The following is a 23,151-nucleotide window of genomic DNA, read 5'->3' as shown; positions in this document are numbered from 1 at the left end:
CCTTCAACGTCGCCGTTTATTATTATTACTGCACTTGACCGCTGTCGTTTAAAGCGCCGTGTACATATTGGTTGTTTCGCCGCTCGCAAGTTTTTTATTTACACGTTTACGACAGAAATGCTTTACATACCAGAGATAGACAGTTGGACTGTCTGAACTGCTAATAATACTCCGCTCCAGCGAGACAGCGAGACCTTGTATTGGTTTCCCTCCTCGGCAAATATAGACTGCTGGCAAGTTCAATCCTCTCACGACGATGACACATGGACATGATACAGGCACCGACATGAACAAACATCGAGCGGAACAAGTTGGTTTTCAGCATGCACCGTGTAAGCCTTTTTGCGGAGCACGACAACACGTTAAAAAGTGTTAACGCTAAAATCCCTCGTATGTCAATCCAGGGCAGCCCCGCTCACTCTCCCTCCGCCAGACGCAATCTACGGGCTCCGCTGGCCAAAACCTCGTCGTCGGCAGTGGACAAGAAAACCTGGACTGGAGTCCCCGCACACAGCTGTCATTTTATTTTGCCTCGCAGCGCCTGTGTGTTTAAACAAGTGTACGCAGGTGGGTGCTAAAATGATTGTTTCTCATCACTGGAGCAACGGCAGTTGATGTGTTTATAGCTAGCTAGTTACCCGTTTATTACGCGTTCATGTTAGCAAGCTAATTAGCTTCTTTCTTTTTTTCTATATATATTTATTTATTTATTTATTTATAAAGGTTTTAAATTGAACAAGCGGAGTTTTGTGTATAATTTATAACGTTATTAATATTAAAATGAATCTCACTCACCTCACCTTGACGATAATAAATAATATTGTAAATTAATAAAAGCGGCACTGGATCGCATATTCCCCCTCCCCGTCCCCTCGGGATAACGTCACCCTACGTCATCCACGTGCGACTGTTTTCGGACAGACGTCGTCAGTCGATCCCGGGCGAAGGGCACGACGACGTGCCTCGGATTCATTCACAACTTCAGTTTGTGTCATGTTGTTGTTGTTGTTGTTGTTGTTGTTTTTTCAACTTGGGCCGGTGAACGACGAGCTTCACGGAGATTCCACCGGGTATCCACGGCAACGCTGACGTTAGGGTTCAAACAGGCGGGTGTATCGCGGAGAGAAATAAGGAAAGGAGAGAAGCTGGCAACTCACCGGAGATTTGTTCACCAGATTTCAACACACCGATCTTTCTTTCTCTCTCTTTCTTTCTCTCTCTCTTTCTTTCTCTCTCTCTTTCTTTCTCTCTCTCTCTCTGCTCCCTTTTTTGCCCCAATAACGGTTCTTCATTTCATCCTGTGAGTATCCCTCCCGTCGTTCGCCAACCGTAATGGTGCTGTGTTATGTGCTGTTGTCTGACACCAGTACCTTCATGCTCATATTCACATGTACATTTAAAGTATTTTTTTTTTCTCTCCCCCCTACACACACACACACACACACACACACACACACACACACACACAGAGTCATGGATGTGGCAGATTCCTGAGCAGGAAGGATGACATCGGAGGCTGCTGTCTCCTCACCTCCTGCCATAAGCAGCCCTGCCAAGAGGGACTACTACTGGCTTCGCTCCTTTGTAGCTGGAGGTAGGTTATAGCCAGATTCTCTCCTCTCACCATACTTTAGGTTTAAGAACAAGAAACTAATGCGAATTGCTGAGCTTTACGTTAGCCAGCTACTGAATGTCTCCCAGCTGTGGCGATACCATTCCTCAGCTGACATTGATCTTTGACCTCCCTGTGAAACCGGGCAAAAAAATAACACAGTTAACCATGGAGTGACCTCACATACTACATACAGGCTTTGCTACCTTTGACACCTACTTATGATTAAAGCTAATAATAGTTTTTACAGACAGACACAAGCTGGGTAAACATATATTTGTTTTATCTGACAGTGACTAGAAAGCTTAGGTTGGCACTGTTTATAAAGGATTTGCCTGTCTCATTGCATGAAAAGTTGCATATTAAACAATAAACGTGTTGATTTCTCTCATTTTGTTTAGGTGTAGCAGGATGCTGTGCCAAGAGCACCATCGCTCCTCTGGACAGAGTCAAGATTCTTCTTCAAGCCCAGAACCCGCATTATAAACATCTAGGTAAAACATCAAGATAAGATACACTTTACTGATCCCACACTGCCGAAATTCAGCAGCCAAACATGGAAAAGTGTTGTGTTTTTTTTTAAGCGTCTGATCGTTCTTTGCAGGAGTGTTATCCACTCTCAAAGCTGTGCCGCAGAAAGAAGGCTTCCTTGGCTTGTACAAGGGTAATGGGGCAATGATGGTCAGGATATTTCCTTATGGAGCCATCCAGTTCATGGCCTTTGACAATTATAAAAAGGTACAGTGTTTACTTTCAAAGGGCAATGTCTTAAAAACTCATAAAACTCACAGTACAGGTTGACAGAAGTGCTTTTATGTTTTTTTTGCTGTGATATTTAGCTACTGTCAGTTTTTTTTACTATTGCATTGATTTTATTGGTAAAACCGACCTTTGTTTCCTCCCTCCTGCTTCTGATAATATTTCCTTCACAGCTGCTAAGCAAACAAATCGGTACCTCTGGACACATCCACCGCCTTGTGGCAGGATCTATGGCAGGTGAGTTATCTTTCTCACTGATAAGACTTTTCAGTCGGTTCCAGTTGGATATCATGTTCTCTGCTGGCATAGACACTTTTTCTTCTTGTGTAAAAGAAATATAATAATATAAGTAAGTGCATCGTAGAGTGTTAATAAATCTGAAGGAAAGATACCGTATAAAGACAGCCACAGTGTATTTAATCTCAGTAAATCATGTTTCTACTTGTTTTTCAGGGATGACTGCAGTGATATGCACGTACCCTCTGGATGTGATCCGAGCCAGACTGGCTTTCCAGGTGACAGGAGATCACCGCTACACTGGAATTGCCAATGCCTTCCACACCATCTACCTTAAGGTAGTGTTCAACCTGCACAAACATTGTAGCCTTTCATCAAAAATGCATGAAAATCAAAGGTTTAGTAAGAGTTTTAATGCTTTAATACGTTTTTTGTCAATATTGAGAATAATCTAAACTGTATATTTTCATTCTCATACAAGCAGACCTGTTTTTCTTTTGTGTAAAGGAGGGGGGTGTCTTGGGCTTCTATAGAGGACTTACTCCAACACTGATTGGAATGGCCCCTTATGCAGGTGAGATTGCATACATTGATACCAGTCTTTGAATATAAGCTCAATGTGAACATACAGTATGTAACCAGTCTTCTTTATGCTGCATTAGCGTGACTCTTTGTCTCCCACTCGTTTTTATCCTCCAGGTTTCTCATTCTTCACCTTTGGCACCCTGAAGAGCCTCGGCTTGAAGCATTTCCCAGAGCTGCTGGGACGCCCCTCCTCAGACAACCCCGATGTCCTCATTCTGAAACCCCAGGTTAACTTGCTCTGTGGAGGGGTTGCTGGTGCCATCGCTCAGACAATATCGTAAGTGCTGTCGGCAACAAGCTTCAAACTCCAGACTTGATAAATGATGAGCTGTCAACATGGCTAGTTAATTCGTGTGGGCTGGCTGGAGTTATTGATTATGCTGATTTGTTGTTGGTTGATGTTCCACATTGTGTTTCTTGTCATTAGGTACCCCTTGGATGTGGCTAGGAGAAGAATGCAGTTGGGGTCCGTGCTTCCTGACTCGGAGAAATGTGTGTAAGTATCACCAATGTTCCTATTCTCCATATTCTGCTATACCGTGATATACTGCTGTACATTACACCTGTCAGTGTGTGCGGTGTACCTCGTAAAATCATGATTAGACTCATTTTTGGCTGATAGATTTCAGAAACAAATGTTGCTCCTGTATTGTTTTCTGATTTCATTTGGAAGCATTGCAGTGAAATTGTAATCTTATGGGTGACCCTTTTTTAGAAGAGGTCCTGTATGTAACAGGAGGCTCGATTGGCAGAAATGGAATATAACATTCATTAGTGTATGATCCCGAATACAGGATGTTTCTGTTACCTTAGAATGAACCTTTTATATCTACAGACGCCGCGGGCTGCCTTGCATGGGGCATTCACAATTTTATACACTGGATCTTTTAAAGGAGAAATAATTGTAAGGGTGTATTGTAATGCTGAGGGTAATAACAGAGACAAAAACAACACAGTGCTGATGAACTTTATAATTTCACGAGTGATAGTTAAGTGCTCATCTAGCTACAGAGCTAATTGGTACTCGCATATTCTGAAGAAGTCATTAGTGCGTCTCTAATTGGGAGTTGTTTTAAAAATTAACCTGTTTATAGTAGCCTCAGGAAAGTGGTTCAGCACTCACTGTAATATGGGTTTTGTTTTTTTTAAATCAGCAAAATCACAGAGCTCTGGAAGTTCGAATGCGAAAGTGTTCTGAACGTTAATGGAGGAGTTCCCTTTTAAAATAGCTGATTCCACATTTGGTTTTGTAAGTAGAGTTTGATGATGTGCGTGCTTACAACTGGAGAGAAAATTCCATAGGGTTGGGGGGGATGTTTACATGAGATAAAAATGTTAAAGCCCAAAACATTAAGGAGCATAATAACAACTGAGCTGTAAAACTACAGCAACATACCGTTCATACCTTTTACAAGTTCACATGCCAGTTCAAACACTGCTCATTGTTCTTGCATTATCTGCTTTCCCTTTTATATTTAGGATTTTTTTTAAGGAATGCATTCACAAGGTCCAGTCAGTGCATTAGTGCCCTGGAAGTTTTTTATTAAAGCTGTTAATATGAAGGCTGTTGATCAACAGGGTTTAGTTCCCCGTAGCACAGGCGGACCTCATTTTTTAGGGCCTCTAATGTCAATAATAAAAACTGCAAAATGTCCCATAAAAACATGAACATTCTTTGTCAGCTAACATAGTTAATAGGAATTTGCTTTGGTGAGCTTATAAGAAAACAAAGATCGGGACATAACATGACCACACAGTTTTTAATGATTTTTCTATCATTCTAAAAAGTGTATAATTTCATGTCTCACACCTGAACAGAACGCTGAGCAAGACCCTGACGTATGTGTATAAGAAGTATGGGATCAAGAAGGGATTGTACCGAGGCCTTTCTCTCAACTACATCCGCTGTGTCCCCTCCCAGGCTGTGGCCTTTACCACCTACGAGTTCATGAAGCAGTTCCTCCACCTGAACTAGTCGCTGTTTTTTTTTTTTTTTTACTTTCCAAGTCTGGACCTGGGCCTGCACGCTCCGAATCATCAACCTCAATGCTTCCTTGGTAGAGTCATCTGAGGCTTTATCGCTACGTCTTAAACAATTTGGAGTTCACTGAAGGTACCACAGAAGTCACTTTATGCTGGAAAGGGAAACTGGATATCAGACAGTGAGACGCTCCATGTCTGTCCTGTTTCATTCCCTCGTGCTCTGTGTTTTCGTGACTAGCTACCTCTTAACGAGAGGATTTACTGTAGACATGTGAGCAACATCTTCATCAATGTCTGCATGGATACTGCCATGATGTGCGATATTTGGTCTGGCTAGGTTAGTTGGATGGGTTTGGGCAATGATATGCTCTTTAACAGTGTTGTTGGCAACACTACAACAACTGATTGTGTAGAAGCCCCCTAATTAACACAGCAAACACAGATGTCAACACGCTTCAGATGGACACCATCTTAAAATGATCAAATTATCAATTTATTTTTAATCGGTGTCTTTACAAAGAAGGGAACTCGTGTTATTAATTTATTTGAATAGTGTATCACCCATCATGGAAACTTAAATTCTTTATTGTTTATCGTCTACTTTTTACCGACTTGGTGGTGAAAGGTTTGGCTCTTGTGGAAGAGATGGCTGGAATTTTAAAATAATCAGATGATTCATAATGTTTTGCTTATTCAGGACTTAGTGTGTCTTTAAATGTACACGTTTGGGGTGTAGTAACTTTAGGAAAAGCTGCTGTTAGTGTGTCTTTGCATTTGTCCTCTACTCCACAAATCATACAACCCAGATATAACAGTTCACTGGCAGGTTTTTATTTTTTATTTTTAAAGATGGAGTGACCGACATGGCACATGATTTCAGTTTAAATTTTATTGCCAAACCTTGAATAGAGCAGTTATTGTTTATAATTTAAATTGCTATTTTTTATGTTGGTTAACATGCACTCAGATGTTTAGTCTGTAGTTTTGATGATATTAAATCCATGCTCAGCTGTGATCAGAGAGATATTCTGAGTTGTTAAGAGTGTTTGAGATGTCAGCATTTTGATGTATTATGGATGTAAGTCTGACATGTTTGGAGGGACTCAGGAGAAATTTGCACTTCATCACTGTAGCTTTTTATTTTTAGTTATTGATTTAGCAACCTTTTGCCACTGGGTGGCAGCATTGAATATAGATTGTATTGTTTACCATCAGAGCTGGACACAACATTCATAGAAATGTCTTAGACTTGTTGTCAAATACAAGTCAGATTAGGATCTTCATGATTTCTTCTTAATGTTTTGCTTTAACCAAAGCAAGTTGTCAGATAGTGAGTATAATATATGCAGTGTTTTTAACCCAGTTCAGCCAACATTTTCGACTATTCACTGGAGCTACAGTAAGGCTGTTGCCCCAGAAAGGCTGAACATTGATTACTGAATGAAAGTGTTGTTTAATCACTTTCAATCTCAAGTGCACCGCAGGCCAGCTGCTGCCAATGTTTGCATGAGCCTCATCAGTTTGTTGGATAAGCATTATTTATTTTTTTTGCCTTCCACTTCATTCGATGTCTTACTTCACAGGAGTGATTAATGTTTTAGAGGAGTTTCTCCACACGCTACAGTTGATGCCTCAGTTTTAGATCACTGTATATGAATTGGGGGCGAGCAGATGCCTTAGAACAATGGGTTTTTTTTAACCCTTTTGAGCTTGTGTCTACATACGACCACTCATCACAGTTTTTTTACCTCTAATATTCTCAGACTGGGACATTTGGAGACCTAAAGAAGTAAAACTACCCAGTATTCCACAAAACAGCAGAAATTAGAGGGAATTCCAAACAATTTTTTATGACATTAAATTGATTTTTTTTAGGGACAGTCCGGTAATTTTGTCCACTTGACCCACCAAAAAATATTTGTAAAGTCTATGATGTACCCTGGGACACCGAATTACTAGGTGGAGTCACATTTACCCAATCCACCCCCAACCCTCGCTCTGAAACAGTCTGCTGTCAGCAGTGTGGACAGAGTAGAGTATGAAAGATTGTGGGCATGTAAATGAGAGTAGCTGTAGTATGAATACCTCTACCTCTACACTGTTAATTCTGTTTGTGGCAAATTTACACCTTCCCTGATATCATCCATTGCCTCTGCTACCTGCTGTATTCTCACTAGTCTAAGCTCGCAGTTAACCGTCTGTCCGTCAGTGAAGGCGGAGACTGCAGTCATTGCTTTCAGTTTAGGCCAGTATAGAAGATGCTTTGACCGAGAGTTACACATGGACTTACTATTTTATGAATACTAAGTGACCGTCAATCTAAACATTAAAGCATCTCAAACTGGCTGAAAAGTGTTGTTTTTTTCCCTTGGAGGTACAAAACTGAAACTTAATGGCGAGCCAAGGGCCAAAAGCAAATCTTTTGTATTGTATTATGCAAAATGTCACTGGGATCCCAAGTTCCCATGACTGACTTCCTGCGCAAAATATGCATGCTCAGATAATGTAAAATAATTACTAATTACACATTTACAGAGCATTTTTACCCCCCCAAAAAATAAAAAAGCATAAACTTTTTTATTGATTTTACTGATTTATATTATAATTTCTTTAATTCAGACAGAGGGGGTGGGTGTGTCAGTATCAGTGGTTGTACTGCCTGGGCGGTGACGGTATGTCAGGATTCAAATGCATTTATTTTAAGTTTTGAAGGTGGCGTTGAGGTTCTCTTTAATCATATTGTGGCCGCTGAGATTAATCATGTGACCCGTTGGAGGGGTCCAGACCCCTTAGATTGGGAACTACTGCTCTAGAATATTGAAATATACTGAGAATTCACACTCAGACTACTGAACACTTTAAAACCTGTTTACTGCGGAGGATGTGGGATCTCAATAGCCTTCGGTTACCTCTTGGCAGCACCTCAGTTCGAAGGAAGTTGTTGCTGAACAAAAGTCTAAAAATCTCTGAACATAAAGCTCTCCCAAGTGCGAGTAAATAAGAAGCCAACTGTATGTAACAATAACTGAACACCAGTATCCAACTGTGCCTACCTGCCTGGGCTTAAGAGTATAATCACACACTCGCACTGGTGGTAAGTGGTAGCTACCATTTGGGAAACAGAATATAGTTTTCAGCGACTTTTTTTTTTCGCTGCTTTTTATGGTGCCACTTATTCAACTGAACTACTGCTGTGTTTAGAAGCTTTCATTTAGTGATCTTTCACTGTTATTGCTGTTTTTCTTTTGGGTTTAGAAAACAGATCAGTTCTGTTCCAGCTGCTCTCTGCAACAGATAATTATGTAAAATGAGAAATATTCCAAAATTGTCCATGCAAATGTATGTAATGGTATGCTGTGCTACTTTATCAGTCTGGGGTAGATGACTGAAAGAAGATACACTGATGTGAGAATGACTCAACAATGAAAATGCCTTTTTTTTTCTTTGTTTGTCAGTTTAATTTTCTGTTTAATGTTCAGCTTTGCCTGCCTTGTTTTTTTTAGAAGCAGTGTCTGAATTACATTATGTCACCTTCTTAAAACAGTACCAACCCTTGTGTCTTTATTTTGTCTTTCAATGGAAACTGTCTTTAACCGAGTGAGAAGGGGCAGTAGCTGGCATAGGTGTGTTTTAGTCCTTCTACAGAGAGTAAAAAAGCTTTTAAATCAAACTTGTAAAACAGAAACAAGTTAATTCTACTTCCCACTTTGAGTTTCACACATACCAACCCCTGTTAAAATTGTTGTTACAGTTTCATCTGTAAAACCACAGAGGGACTCGATGTTGCATTTGCATTTATTTCAGCCGAAATACACTGCCTGTTGTTGTTCGATGTCACAAGCTGATTTGACTGGTAAATGTGATGTGTAAAAGACGTGTTTGCTCACATGTCCCTTGATGTTCATTATCACATCATCGGATAAATACAGTCAGACTAACTGAATTAAAACTCTGGCTTTCTCAGTGTTTGTCTGTAATGCAAGAATTTATTCTATTATGCTTTTATAAAACACTCTTGTGTACTTTGCAGACAAAGAAAATGAATTTGATATCGATCCCTGGCACTCACCTTTTCACTGCCCGTATTCATGTCCGTACACCTGAATCGCCATTGATAACACATCTAGGAGGGACAGTGGTATTATATTCTGACCTCATTTGCAACATGAGGGTGGAGATCTCTCATCACTGAGGGGCGAGATCTTGTCTGTGTCATGTACCTCCCTCTTCTGCCTGATTACACACTTTTGTGGTGTTTGTGCAAGAGAAATGGGGAGAAGTGTACATCAGTTAAAGAAGTTTTGAGCGAAAAGGGGAAACTTTGCTCTACTTTTTGTGGGCGATAGAATCTTCAGAGGGCAGTTGGACATTTTTTGAGTCCTCTTCATCCTGTTTGACTACCATGCCTGCTTACACAGTGACAGTTTCCACTGGGAGCCAGTGGTTCGCAGGGACAGATGACTATATCTACATTACACTGGTGGGCACGGAGCGATGCAGCGAGAGAACACTGCTGGACAAACCTCTGTACAATGACTTTGAGAGGGGGGCGGTAAGTGATGTTACACTGCTGTAGAGCTGTGAGGATGACTGTGTGACAATTGCATTCATTTTTATGTTCTGACAAGTGATAAGCATCAACAGCTGCAAACAAACACTGCAGGTATTGAGATAAAAGAGGAAGAAGATTCCAAGAGAGATATAACTTGAGTCTGTTCCAAAATTGTATTTTGGAGGGAAAATAACACTTTCCCTTATTTGGAAAAAATAAAGAAAATGTTTGCTGCTGTGAACATTAAACATATTTTAATGGGAAACCTTTATTATTTAGGATGTTCTATAAAGTAAAGGTTCACATGGCAGGTTTGTTATCTTTACTGTACAACATTCAGAAATTACATAAGATGTGATGTAAGTAGAGGTCCTTCTACAATGTCACTGAAATGTACTCTTGACTAATTTAACCGCTGCCATTAGTTTATTCTCCAGAGAGAATGCTTAAAGATTAAGTGATATAAGAAAGTAATAGAAGTTTTTTCATAAAGCACAAGAAATAAAATAGTCTGCATGTGCCTGTATTAAGTGGCATTTTTGCATATGTGAAATGTCCCAAAACTACTCTTTCCTGTGTCTTATTACCTGTAAAATGCATGTGTCTTACACAAAGCACGGGTGACATTCAGTTGATTCAGTAAATTACACATTTTTTCCAGCACATACTGCATATTTATTGAACCACCAACTTTATTGCAGGTGGACTCCTATGACGTGAGGGTCGGGGAGAACCTGGGTGACATTGTGTTGGTGAAGATTGAGAAAAAGAAGTACTGGGTGCATGATGACTGGTATTGTAGGTACATCACAGTCAAGACCCCATCTGGGGACTATGTGGAGTTCCCCTGCTTCCGCTGGCTGGTAGATGACAAGGAAGTGGTGCTACGTGATGGAAGAGGTAAAGCCTAACAGACTACCTGTCCACTCTTTGTCATCACACAGAGTCTGCTGTGCTGAAACGTAAGTTAAACACACAAGCTCTGCTCCATCCTTGTCTTTGTCTTGTCTCTGTTGTAGCACATCTGCCTCAGGATGATAAGACCAGCCTGGTCAAGCAGCACAGACAAAAAGAGCTGGATATGAGAAGAAAAACCTACAGGCAAGTTCACTCTATACATGCATATTTGTGGTTGAATGTTGTAGGAGACTGAGACTGCTCACTAATATCTACTAACTGCTGTCCTTTGTAGATGGAAAGAGTGGCAGCCAGGTTTTCCTATGAGCATAGATGCTAACAGACACAAGGATTTGCCCCGGGACATCCAGTTTGACAGTGAGAAGGGAGTGGACTTTGTGCTGAACTACAGTAAGGCGTACGTGCTCCCTGTAACAGCCAGCTGCAGCAAACAGGTTAACAGTAGTTGTGAGGACAGCTGACGCCCCTCAGTGCAGCTCAGAGGGAGTCAGTGGAATTTTAATGCAAAGCCATGATAACACGCCTCTATTTTCTGTACTCAGGATTACCTGGAACAAACAGAGGCATCATTGTGTGTTTATCAGCGGGGACATTTGCATTGCACTTTCATGCAGACATGAGAGAACTTACACATAGACACAATAACAGAAAACAAGTGCAGAACAAAACTGTTTGCATCAGGCAGCAGTTCTGAACAAAGCTAGAAATAGCAGAAATTACAAAACTTTGAAAATGAGGTCCTATAATATATCTGATTTATGAAATGGAGAAAATAGTTGAAATGGAAAATGAGTCACACAGAGCTTCCAAAGTGTTGACAGAAATACGGCATCTTTGTGGACAGAAATAGTTTAAGTAAATTTGCATTTAGTGCTGCTTCTTGCTGCAAAAAAATAACTACATGTAGAGTACAAGACGTAATTTCCTTTTCCAGAATGAGTTTTAATTGCAGTGTTTATTTAACTTATTACACCAAAATACATTAGATTTGACCTTTTTGATGTGAATATGGTGACAAAGATGATAATTATGATGAGTATAATGATGATGATGATAACAACCATGAATTTCCAGAATAGAGAACCTATTTGTGAACCAGTTCATGCACATGTTCCAGTCCTCCTGGAGCGACTTCGCAGACTTTGAGAAAATCTTTGTGAGAATCAAAAACACAATCTCAGGTCAGCCTCACATTTCTATTATATCGTATCATATCATGTCATATCATATCACATATATCAGAATGTATCATATATTGTATATTATCCAGAGTATGTGATGCAACATTGGAAGGAGGACTTCATGTTTGGGTACCAATTTCTAAATGGTTGCAACCCCGTAATGATCCAAAAGTGCACCAAACTTCCTGACAAGTTTCCTGTCACTAATGAAATGGTCTCTGTCAGCCTGGAGAGAGAGCTGACTCTGGAGGAGGAGATAGAGGTAAACATGGTTGTGTCAGTTTCTGTGAATCTGTTAATTTTCCATATCTAAGATTAAAACATACATTAAAACAAATGTACTCAATGTTCTGGCTCCAGGCAGGTAACATCTACATTGTAGACTACGAGGTGATAGACGGCATCAGTGCTAACTGCACAGACCCGTGCACACTGCAGTACCTGGCAGCTCCGATCTGTCTTCTCTACAAGAACATTCAGAACAAGATCCTGCCCATAGCCATACAGGTACAGTGATGTGTGTTACCATAAGGGGGGGCATTTCCTTTCCCAGTTGACATTTGAGTATAAATCAATGTCTCCTCTTTTTTCCTGCTTCTTCCCCATCATCTGCCTTTCTAGCTCGGGCAGACTTCAGGTGATCACAACCCGATCTTCCTGCCCACTGATGGTCAGTATGACTGGCTGCTGGCTAAGATCTGGGTCCGCTCGGCTGATTTCCAGTACCACCAGACCATTACACACCTGCTCAAGACACATCTCATCACAGAGGTGTTTGCTATTGCCATGTTCAGGCAGCTCCCTGCCGTTCATCCAGTGTATAAGGTAAAACTCTGGCTTGTTGATTGGTTGTTTGATTAACTGATTGGTTGATTGATTCACGGATTGGTGTGCCTTTCTTCCAGCTGCTTATGCCACACATTCGTTTTACCATCGCTATCAACACCAAGGCCAGGGAGCAGCTCATCTGTGAGTGTGGCATCTTTGACAAGGTGAGTTTGTGGATGTGTAGGACAGAAAGATGAAAGAAGGAAAGGAGAAGTAGGGACGAGGGAAAGGTTAGAGAAAAAGAAGAGTGCAAAGAGCAGCTTTACCTTGCTTATCTGTATTATACTGTACACAAACAAAGGGCACTTTGGTGACAGTTCATTGGGGGTTTTATTTTTGAGTTAAAAGCTAACAAAAATGAAACAATGAGGAAATGATGTGCTGTTAAGGCCTATTAATTAACGAAATAATATTCAGAAAAGGCCATAGTGCATTCAGTAATGGACACCACGTGCATAGTACATAGAAATAGGAAAACACAATCTAAGTGACACACGTTACGATGCTGTCTCTCCTCCATCTTAATCAAGGCGAACGCAACCGGTGGAGGTGGTCACGTCCAGCTGATTCAGAAGGCTATGAAGTGTCTGACCTTCAGGTCTCTGTGCTTCCCGGATATGATCAAGGCCCGCGGTGTGGACAAGAAGGAAGAGCTGCCCACCTACTTCTACAGAGACGACGGCTACAGGGTGTGGGAGGCCACAAAGAGGTAGTTTTTATAGACAGTGCTGATGAATAGTTTGTGTATTTGGGGAAAAGAAAAGAAAGGATGAACAGTTAGAGGTATGGGAACATTTCTACACGTGTGTGTGTGTGTGTGTGTGTGTGAGAGAGAGAGAGAGAGTGTGACAGAAATTCAAAGGGAGAGAAATTACAGCATTTTTTATTTCCCCAATGTGTGACCAGTGTCCTGTTTTCTTTCTGACAGTTTTGTGTCTGATGTGGTGCATATTTACTACACCAGCGATGAGACAGTGCAGGAAGATGAAGAAATCCAGGCCTTTATTAAAGATGTGTGCAGCTTCGGTATGCAGGACTTCGATTACTGTGGTGGGTACATTACAGACAATGTGTGAAGTTTCTTTTTTTCAAGGAGGGAAGCAGCTCACCCCTTTAATATTTAATTAGTCCAATATTTCATGGAGAAGACAGGTATGGCAGGGAACAGACAGCATTACAAATTCAAATCTGTTCTGTCATTGACAAATGGTTTGAGGGTGAAGACAGGAAGCCATTGTGTCTTATGGTGTCACAGACTGAGCACCAATGTTGTAATACCCTTCCTGCATTTCTCCATTAACTATCTCAGTGCATTGTGTAAGGATCTTTTACACAGCAACCCTACAAAAGAGAAAAGGTTTGATTTTTGTAAATCTGGCTTCGTCTATCTCCGTGCACAGAGTTTCCCAAGTCTGTGAAATCGCGTGAAGAGCTGATAGAGTATCTGACCGTTGTTGTATTCACTGCTTCAGCCCAGCATGCAGCAGTCAACTTCGGGCAGGTGAGTAAGAGATAATCAGGAACTTAACATTCAATATTTATATTATATAATACTGATCAAATATTTCAGTTTTATTAGCCTTACAGTTGTGGATGTATTCTTGTCCGTTGACACAGTTATGATTCATTAATTCACTTTTCAGTTTAACAAATAGTTTGTTCACAAGCACATGGATGTGAAGAAGTACTCATATGCTCGACTTAAGTAAAAGTACTAGAAATATGGTGTAAAAATACTCCAAAACACGTACATTTAAAATCCTAAAAACAACACAAATGTGTTAATTTTTTCAACTTTTTACTAGTCTTTGCTTTTTTGTGAAATAGCCGATTCTCCAATCTGAGAAGTTTAGAGGGAAAATAAATAAAAGAGCTGTCAGATATATAAAGTGGAAAGAAAAGTATAATATTTGCCTTTGAAATGCAATGAGGTATAAGTATAAAGTAGCAGAAAATGGAAATATTCATAGTTCCTTAAAATTCAACATAAATACAGTACTTGAGTAAATGTACTGCATGCACATACTGTATTCTTTGTGTACATTGTGCAGTATGACTGGTGTTCCTGGATCCCCAACGCTCCATCTACCATGCGACGGCCTCCACCCAACCAGAAGGGCTTGGCAGATGTGAACATGATCATCGAGAGCCTCCCTGATCGCGGACGGTCCAGCTGGCATCTGGGGGCTGTCTGGGCCCTCAGCCAGTACCAGGAGAACGAGGTACGGGGAGGGAACTCTGTATCCAAACAAACAGGCAATCACTCGCACAGTTGCACACGTCTGACTACAGACTGGGTTGTTTTAAAGACCAGAAAAGAGGAAACTATAAATTTCCCAAAAAGCTTCCTTCTACTTAGACATGCAGTTTTCCCCTGCAGTGTGCCTCCAGGCTGAATGACCTGTCTCCTCTCTTGCCCTGCAGCTGTACCTGGGCATGTATCCTGATGAACACTTCATAGAGAAGCCAGTGAAGGCGGCGATGGAGAAGTTCAGGAAGCAGCTGGCAGAGATATCCAGCTCCATCAAGAGGAGGAATGATGGAAAGAAGCTGCCTTACTACAACATGTCCCCTGACAGAATCCCAAACAGTGTCGCCGTTTGAGGAATAAAACTCACTTCTTTGGAAAGGAGGATTGTCATGTTCCTACTTGATATTTTGCATAAAGAACGCTGAAGTTCTGCTAACATTACTGAGTCCAAATACGCTATTAGAGAACTATTTTGTCATCCGAGTGTGTGATTTTGATATGTAAATGCATAAATGACAAAAACTAGCCAGCTTCTAAACTGTTTTTTGTCGCTTATTTGACTGAATATCTGTTAAAATGTTGTTGCATCAAGTTTCCAATTTATAGCTGCAGTGTGTCATTTCTATCTGCTGTGCAAAACAAAAGCCGCTGAATAAAGTTAAATTGCTTTACATTTGATAATAACCTTTTAACAGTGTCTCTCACAAACAAATCCAGTTACCATGACATTTAAATTCAGACTGCACAATAAATTACACGGCGTACACTGACAAAGACAGAAAGCATTAAAAGTAACTTAATTTTATTTGGTTGTTCTTTTTAATTCTACATACTTTTGTTCAATAATGGGAAATTAAACTGAAAACACATCAATATTTCTTTTAAAAACATAAGTACTTTTACCAAATTCTTTACAGTTACTATTCCAAAATAAATTCACAGACAAACTTGTGGAATGATATCATAAGACAGGGGAACAGTCATATATGTTCAAGTCCAGTCAGTAGTAAACAAATGTAGCTTTATGCAAGTTACACTATTCCCAGACGTGATAAAATTGAAGCAATAGGGCAAAGACAGACAGAAAAGTCTAGATTGAAAATACAAGGACAGTGAAGCTGAGAAAACACCTTTCCCTCTCAGTGGATGTCCTGCTCAGTAGGATTATACAATGAAGAAATCTGTTCATGGTGACAGAAGAAAGAAAGTAAGAAAGAAAAATCTGCTCTCAGAAAGGAACATGGCTGCTTGTAAAAGCATCTTAAAGTGGCATCAATCTTCATCAGGACTACATCAAAACTTCTGTGTCAGACTTCATGAAAGGAGCCAGCTCCTATGATTAGTATGTAAAAAAAAAAAAAAAAAAAAGGAGAAAAAAAAGAAGCATAATCTACAGTCAATCTTTACTTTTTCATCTGAAGGAAGTCTAAATATTCCATTTTGTTTTTATGTGAAAAACATGAAATGTTAAAATTTGAAGCTGTGGTTACAGATCTATATTCTGCCCTTTCAAAACAAAACTCAATTTAAAAAGCAAGAAGGAAGAGCAGATATTCACATTCGGGCTGGCAAACAAGCTTTTTACAAGTGTAATACCTAAAAAATAAACAAAGTGCAAAACAAAGAGTGAAAGTCATTTTCTGGTACTTATGCCTGGGAAATCAACTAAGTGTAAGTTGCATAAAATTACTAATGAAAGGGGGGGTTTAAATGAACAAATTGTACTCTGTTTTCTTTTTAAAATAAATACAACACAAAATGAAGAAATAATCATTTTATACCCAGATGACACTCTGGACATTAAACACCATTACATAACTATAGAATAGAATAACAACAAAAGGGTAATTGCACTTTTTATCTGTCTAATTGCACTGAGCCTCGCAGGTATTGAAGTTTCAGGGAAGCTTCTCGTTACTAGGTCTTAATCCAACTTGACACGCGACGATTCCGTAGGCTCGTATTATGTATTTAAAATTATATTAGACTCCAGATCTCAAGTCACCATGGGGCATATACACAAGTACTGTATGCATTGTCGCAGAAAACAAAGTGTGGATTTCATTTATTGCTGCTGCTGCTGAGCAGTAATTGTCAGGTATATTGTTGGACCATTGTTATTCACAGACAGTATACTGGTATCAAAGACAGTTTTTTAAAAATGTGTATGTTGCTGGAATGGCTGTGAGGCTCAACATGAGCCTGGCATCGCTGTGCTCCCACTTACACAAAAGCACTTACAATGACTGTAAGCCCAAAAACACATCACCCTGAGAAATCAACCGCTGCCTACTTCAGACTGCACCTTCAGCTTCACACCAGCAGGTGGCGCTCCAGTCAGCTCATCAATGAGTGATGATGCACACTACCTATCACAGGCAGTAAATGTGTGGACATATTGCATGTGTTTCTTAATTATCTACAGTGAAAATGTTGCACTGATAAAAAAAAATCACCTTGAATACTGAAATAATGCAGTTCCAGTATCTAAGCTGTGCTTCACTGTGCTTCCTCTGGGAAATGAAAGGAGGAGGTGTTGGAACAACTGATCTTATCTGAGCCACGTAAGGCCAGATGTGAAAAAAACACTCAATCAAATGAGAGGCAACATGCTGGCTGTCTTGTGATTATATACTAAAATAGACATCCTCCACCATGTGATAAGAGCCTGGCAAGAACAAACAAAACACTTTCACTGAAACTGAGACTTCTGCGCGTCTGAAATGCTTGGTAAAGATCCTACAACAGCACCGTGTTACCACAACATAATTGTACATTTGCAGGTCCTGACATGCAAAGCGAAAAATTTGCCTAAAGTTTTTTTGAAGCAGTCTGCCTGTAATCACAACTATCTATTTGAGGTCAATCAATGCAACGCCTGCATAAGGGGAGCAACAGGAGGACAGGCTGAAAATAGGCAGTTGTGGATTTCTCAAGGCATATCCTGTGACGAAGCAAACAAATAAACATATTAAAAACTGCACATGGAATATCACACTGTAAATACTGTGTCATTCGCATGATAGAAAAACATGAGCGATGCTGTTTATGCCCAAAGGCTCTCATTATGATCTCAAGACATGGAAATTATCTCGCAATTTCCTGTGACCAGTAAAAAAACTTTTTTTTAATATTTTATTTATTTTTTGAATCATTTTTTAAAAAGTTTACATTCTCAAAGCCTTCAGAAAGTTCACGTTGGGGTAGAGAAGTCATGTGGTGGGACTTTCTGCATTTAGAGTGATGAGCTTGTTATATTCAAAACTCTTATTTTTTCTGTTTTGACTAAAACACTAACATGTTTCCTTCAGCACGATTCCATTTTTAACCCCAATTCCTTTTTTGTCATCCATGGGAGGGTTAATATATATACGTATATGTGCATATGAGGAAATGCAACGTCAAATTAAACAGGAAAGAAACATTTCCAAGTTTGTTCGAGTGTGCTCTCCCCCATGTACAACATATAAGACAAAATTTATATTAAAGAAAAAAATATAGAAGAATAAAAGGAATGGAGGGGGGATTTGTTGTGGAACTAAAAAACAAAAGTGCTTCGATGCATGTCCAGATCAAGGCCTGGTCGGATCCAGACCAGCTCGGAGCTGACAGACCACAGCAACAGAGATGGCAGTAGCTGGAATGTTCCAGAGATCCGATGCGCGGCGCTACATACTGATCCACGGCAGGTGAGCCCAAGGCTCACAGGAGGTAAAAACGAACAAATCTAACAAACCCACAAGTAAACAAACCACGTTACCAGAGACGTGTAGGCCTCCGGAGCTGTTTGTGAGTCCATTTGTCTCAGTCCTGCTCTCCCAGAGGTGTACATACAAGTGTGTGTGCGTGTGTGAATGTGTGTGTGTGTGTGTGTGTGTGTGTGTGTGTGTGTGTGTGTGTGTGTGTGTGTGTGTGTGTGTGTGTGTGTGTGTGTGTGTGTGTGTGTGTGTGTGTGTGTGTGTGTAGAGGGCTATGCTCCAGGCCTCTTCAGACATTTACAGAAGTCACTAAAAACAGTCCGGTCCCGGGAAAGGAAAGAGGCGAGATGTGTGGTTTGAGGGGGTAAGTGGAGGGAGGGATAAGGTCCGATAGGAGGAGTGTGGATAGAATAAGATAGTCAAGGTCTGTCTCTGTGGATCGAGTTTTGGGAATATAAGATGACCAGAGGAGGACATAGGGTCAAGTCTGCGATCAGAGGAAGGGGACTGTCTGGTGGTTCCTCAGTCAACAAGCACTTCCACGACAGCTTCACTGTGGGCCTGTTTGTGTGTGTAGTATGAGTGGGACAACCGATGGCATGAACTGAACGGTCAGACATGGAGCACCTCCATACTGTAGTCCTCTGTCTCTGTGTACTGGGAGGAGTTTGTGTCCGACTGGGTGGGGGCCAGAGCTTCCTTGCTCTCCAGACTCGGCTCCATGAGTGGCGGCTTCTCCAGCACCAGCTTTTTACACGTGTCTGGCCGGTTCTGGACATATATGACCCGGTTGTAAGCCTTGAGTCTCCTCCATAGGTGGATATAGACTTTGCACTGGACATACATGAACACCAGTCCACCAGTGAAGCCGATGGCCACAACCACCAGTTTGGTCCAGAAAGGCCATTCCAGGATCCCTGCAGGACAGAGGACAGACAGAAAAGAAACATGTGCACAAGTCAAACATCAGACCAGACTGTACTTTAACTCCATTAAAATAACTAACATCAATATAATCTGGCATAGTATTCATTGTGTAATTATTTAACCCTAGCAGAAGTCTTCATGTTGCTTTTCATACTGTAGCAACATGAATAGAAACAAATGTGAATGCACCTCGGAGGCCTAGGGGTTCAGGCGCTGACCATGAACCGAAAGGCGCCCAGTTCATGTCGGTCCGGGGACCTTTGTTGCATATCATTCCCCATCTCTCTCTCCCTCTCTCTCTCTTTTTCTCATCTTTCCAATGTTAATGCCTAGTTAAGGCATACAATGCTAGACAATAAAGATAATTATATATGACAAAAAGAAACAAATGACTGCTATAAAACTTAAAATAAACACACTACAGAAACACTAACACTACAGCAGGCTTTACAAACTGGTGATTCATTGTATATTTGCTAAATCATGCAAAAACATGTCTATGGGCCTTGAGGCAGGAGCAACATTTCTGCAAAACTCTGAAAAATAAAAAAGCTAAAAAAGTAAAAATTTTGAGAACTGTAAATATGTGTAACAAGCTGCAGCATCATCCAAAACAAAAACTGAAAAAACAAAATCCCTATTTTTTGAAAATACACAGCTGACCTTCAGCCCATCAGTCTTTTCATGTTGGCTACTCTATTTTAGGTTGTTTCAGATATGAACACAAGAAAGGTCCACATTAGAGTGACTAAATCCTACCCTTGATGATAGAATAACTATGTGGAATGAAACACAAAAATGCCTCATATAATGTGAAGAATACCAGTTCACACAAGGCAAACAAATTCTAATCAGTAGGGTATTAACTACGCTTATGCAGGACAGCGATATCAGGTGCTCTATATCTAACTTTATGAGAAGAGATTAATGTGTCATCTGTTGTGTGCGAATGTGTAAGTGAGGTTTGTTTTAATGAAAACCCTCAGTCACAAAGTGTAGCACAGAAAAATTAATCACAGCAGACTGACAGAGTTGAGGAACAGTGTGTCTGTCTGCATTCATTAGGTTGGAACATTCACTGAGGCGGTGTGAATATAACCGTCCTTTAAGGGTGAAGAAGTATTATTTTATCCTGAAATCAAGGCGGAAGGAAAAGGGAAGGAAAGGGGCGTGAAGTGCAGTAGGAAAAGAACTGGATACAGCTGACAGAAACGCTGGCGGAGGGGAAAACACAATTTGAAAGTCAAAAGGTCAAAGTTGAAATGTTTACCTGGGATTCTTCCGGCTGCATGAGTAAAGAAAGTAGTATCATGTATCATGTATTACCAGAGACACAACAAACAGATTGATAGAAAAGGCAAAGCGCAGAAAGTAAAGACAAATATTACAGTTCAGGATGTAATTCATCATGCAATCATAAACATGAAATCTGCTTCACAAATCATAGTAGACAGTGAAAGACATTTCCAGGTGTACTAGATCTAACTCTACTGTAATCTTTGTAAGCAAATTGAGAAAAATAACATAACCGTGGTTCTGTGTGACTTGGCAGAGGACAAGCAGGGCTGGTGAGGAACTATTTGGCATCACCATGGTGATTGAACCTGACAGCCCTCAGGGACTCTAACAAGTCTGAATCATCAGGTTGGGCTAAACAGGCACAGCCTGCTCTTCCATCTGTACACTGTCTCAGAAGCACCAAATATGCCAGAGTGGAATGAGTGGCAGCAGACGTAGTGCCAGAGCGTGATACAACAGCTCATCATTAAAGCAGCCTTCTCCATTTTTAGCCCCGATAGCGAGAGCACGGCAGGAGGGCGGCATCAATCTGTCCTCAGTAACTCAGTGCTGCTGACCACTTTGGTCAGGATGGATGCACAGACACTAGTGGGACTGAGGTTTTTAAAAAGACCATAATACCCTACTGACCATTTGCTTTCTTGATTATTGCCTGTAGCTTTTACTGTCTATGGTCCGCAGCAGGTTCCAATTTGGCACATGCGTAAATATTGCAAAAGATGAGTTCTAAGAGGTTTTCACAGGACACAACAACCAATTCCAGCCAATTTCAGCCAATACTGTCCAGTCTCTATGCTAACATTAGCTAACCGGCTGCTGCTTCTTGTACAAACACACAGAAGTGTGGGATCAAGCTTCCTTAACTCTCAGCAAGACAGCAAATAAGTGAATTATCCATGTAAAAATATTTCTTCAAATTTCTTCACAGAAATAATATTAAGATTATTGTGTGTTTAGACATGCATCTTTTGGCTGTCCAGTCTTTGCCACAGGCATTTACTGTCACATGGCTGCCAGACCTTCCACTCTTACATGTTTTGCAGTTTTTTTCTGTAGTAAACACACATGCTGATAAAAAAAGTCACTGTCAAATGTAGACTTTTCTCCTTGTTCTTTCCTTTAACAACAAAAAATAACCATACACTGACCTTCAACTTGGCCATTTTAATTCACACCATGCACACAAAACCTGATCTAAGCCCCTTGAAGAAGAAAATGAACCAAAATCACTTTGCAATAATAAACTGACTCAGAGTCTCAACCTGGATCTTAGAGTGACAGATGTAAATATCTATCTTTAAAATCTCTTTGCTTCTTGTCTTTTATCTCTCAGCTTTCTCTTTTATGGACTATAGGTCTGAAATCAAAGTGAACCGAAAGTCCAAAAACACTGACAGAAAATCATCTCTAAAGAATCTCAGCACACTCTTCTACACACTTTGATGCCCACTGAGCTTCTGCCAGTGAATTACGCCCACAAGAACTCCAATCTCAGAGAACATTTCACACTATTCATGCTCAATACTCGTACCGCTGAAATAACACTACAGTTATGCAGATTTGTTATTAAACACTGTACATGAATGACTTGGAGACGGCGGCAGATTGTGGATGAATGGATTACATCCAACACAGCACTACATCCAACACAGACAACGGCTTTACATTAATGCTTTTGTGTGTCTGCTCATCTGGGTCTGTACTGACCTTGTTTGATTTCGTCAGCTGTTCTGTCGATGAGAACGTAGAGCGACCATACCACGCAGGTGATGGCGATGACATGGAAGGTGACGGAACACATGATCTTCCTTCTCTCGCTCGCCGTCATCTGTAGCTTCTCCCACTGTGGCAGACGGCACAAAAGGACAAAAGAAGGACATTAGAGGAGGTCAAAAACAACACATCCACACACAAATAGAAACATAAGCATGCTTTCGAACACACAGTTGGCATCAATCAGTTGGCTCTCTATGCCTTTTTCTGGAGCAGCTCAGAGTGTGAGCTAAATATTTGATGGAGAGCATTCAGCTACTGCGATCGTGATCCAATGCTACATAGGGCTTTTAGGCGGGGCGAGTAAGATGGAGAAGAAAAGTGGCACGCAGCACCCTGCACGCAGAGGCCAGGTACCTCGTCTGTCACTGGCTTCACAATACATCATCAGGAAAATACAATGCCAGCACCATCAGATCAGGTTTGTAAATAAGACTGTATAGGCTCTCTCAACATCCAAATGCATTACTCGTGTATTCAGTGATGAAATGGGACACTCGCAGGGTCACTTTGATGCAAAGCGAGTGTCACCGTACAAGATGAAACCA

At 40.6% G+C, this 23,151-nt stretch overlaps 4 protein-coding genes across 7 annotated transcripts in view; 2 read left to right on the top strand and 2 right to left on the bottom strand.

Moving 5' to 3' along the window:
- Positions 1-888, bottom strand: part of tet1 (tet methylcytosine dioxygenase 1) — a 30,147-nt gene extending 29,259 nt beyond the window's left edge. The window contains exon 1 of one of the 2 annotated variants that reach the window (XM_051376995.1): positions 796-888. The gene's annotated coding sequence lies outside the window, so the exon portion shown is untranslated. Of the gene's footprint in view, positions 1-130; positions 277-795 lie in introns of those variants that run through there. The other variant, XM_051376974.1, reaches the window with a different exon arrangement.
- slc25a16 (solute carrier family 25 member 16) lies at positions 428-8,722 on the top strand. 2 transcript variants are annotated; one of them, XM_051377101.1, is made up of 10 exons: positions 428-567; positions 1,472-1,594; positions 2,014-2,106; positions 2,217-2,350; positions 2,545-2,608; positions 2,825-2,946; positions 3,116-3,182; positions 3,308-3,470; positions 3,621-3,689; positions 5,012-8,722. In XM_051377101.1, exons 2-10 carry the CDS (start codon positions 1,504-1,506, stop codon positions 5,166-5,168), a joined length of 960 nt encoding a protein of 319 aa, XP_051233061.1. In that variant the 5' UTR covers positions 428-567; positions 1,472-1,503; the 3' UTR covers positions 5,169-8,722. The 2 variants fall into 2 exon arrangements, with proteins under 2 accessions (XP_051233061.1, XP_051233052.1); XM_051377092.1 differs by lacking the exon at positions 428-567 and adding an exon at positions 907-1,300 and having other exon boundaries at positions 1,470-1,594.
- A 562-nt stretch (positions 8,723-9,284) lies between these two features.
- Positions 9,285-15,590, top strand: alox5a (arachidonate 5-lipoxygenase a). Its single transcript, XM_051377079.1, has 14 exons — positions 9,285-9,728; positions 10,430-10,628; positions 10,748-10,829; positions 10,921-11,043; positions 11,721-11,827; positions 11,917-12,089; positions 12,188-12,334; positions 12,449-12,652; positions 12,733-12,819; positions 13,186-13,364; positions 13,584-13,705; positions 14,056-14,156; positions 14,707-14,877; positions 15,080-15,590. Exons 1-14 carry the CDS (start codon positions 9,579-9,581, stop codon positions 15,257-15,259), a joined length of 2,025 nt encoding a protein of 674 aa, XP_051233039.1. The 5' UTR covers positions 9,285-9,578; the 3' UTR covers positions 15,260-15,590.
- Positions 15,591-15,691: 101 nt separating this feature from the next.
- The window catches only part of marchf8 (membrane-associated ring finger (C3HC4) 8), a 75,276-nt gene continuing 67,816 nt past the window's right edge, over positions 15,692-23,151 (bottom strand). The window contains exons 7-9 of one of the 2 annotated variants that reach the window (XM_051377119.1): positions 22,538-22,673; positions 20,802-20,816; positions 15,692-19,521 (exon numbers count right to left, since the gene is read on the bottom strand). In XM_051377119.1, the coding sequence (XP_051233079.1) occupies positions 19,217-19,521; positions 20,802-20,816; positions 22,538-22,673 (456 nt within the window). In that variant the 3' untranslated portion in view covers positions 15,692-19,216. The remainder of the gene's footprint in view (positions 19,522-20,801; positions 20,817-22,537; positions 22,674-23,151) is intronic. The other variant, XM_051377109.1, reaches the window with a different exon arrangement.

The sequence above is a fragment of the Dicentrarchus labrax genome, unplaced genomic scaffold, assembly GCF_905237075.1.
Source record: "Dicentrarchus labrax unplaced genomic scaffold, dlabrax2021, whole genome shotgun sequence".
NCBI lineage: Eukaryota > Metazoa > Chordata > Actinopteri > Moronidae > Dicentrarchus > Dicentrarchus labrax.
Note: the sequence above shows the minus strand (reverse complement) of the source record. Positions and strands in the feature narration are given on the sequence as shown.

Coding starts and splice junctions, on each gene's coding strand:
- slc25a16 (XM_051377101.1), top strand. CDS start 1,504: ATGACATCGGAGGCTGCTGTCTCCTCACCTCCTGCCATAAGCAGCCCT. Junction 2,609..2,824: donor TGTGGCAGGATCTATGGCAG/GTGAGTTATCTT, acceptor CTTGTTTTTCAG/GGATGACTGCAGTGATATGC. Junction 3,183..3,307: donor TGGAATGGCCCCTTATGCAG/GTGAGATTGCAT, acceptor TTTATCCTCCAG/GTTTCTCATTCTTCACCTTT.
- alox5a (XM_051377079.1), top strand. CDS start 9,579: ATGCCTGCTTACACAGTGACAGTTTCCACTGGGAGCCAGTGGTTCGCA. Junction 12,090..12,187: donor CTCTGGAGGAGGAGATAGAG/GTAAACATGGTT, acceptor TTCTGGCTCCAG/GCAGGTAACATCTACATTGT. Junction 14,878..15,079: donor GCCAGTACCAGGAGAACGAG/GTACGGGGAGGG, acceptor CTTGCCCTGCAG/CTGTACCTGGGCATGTATCC.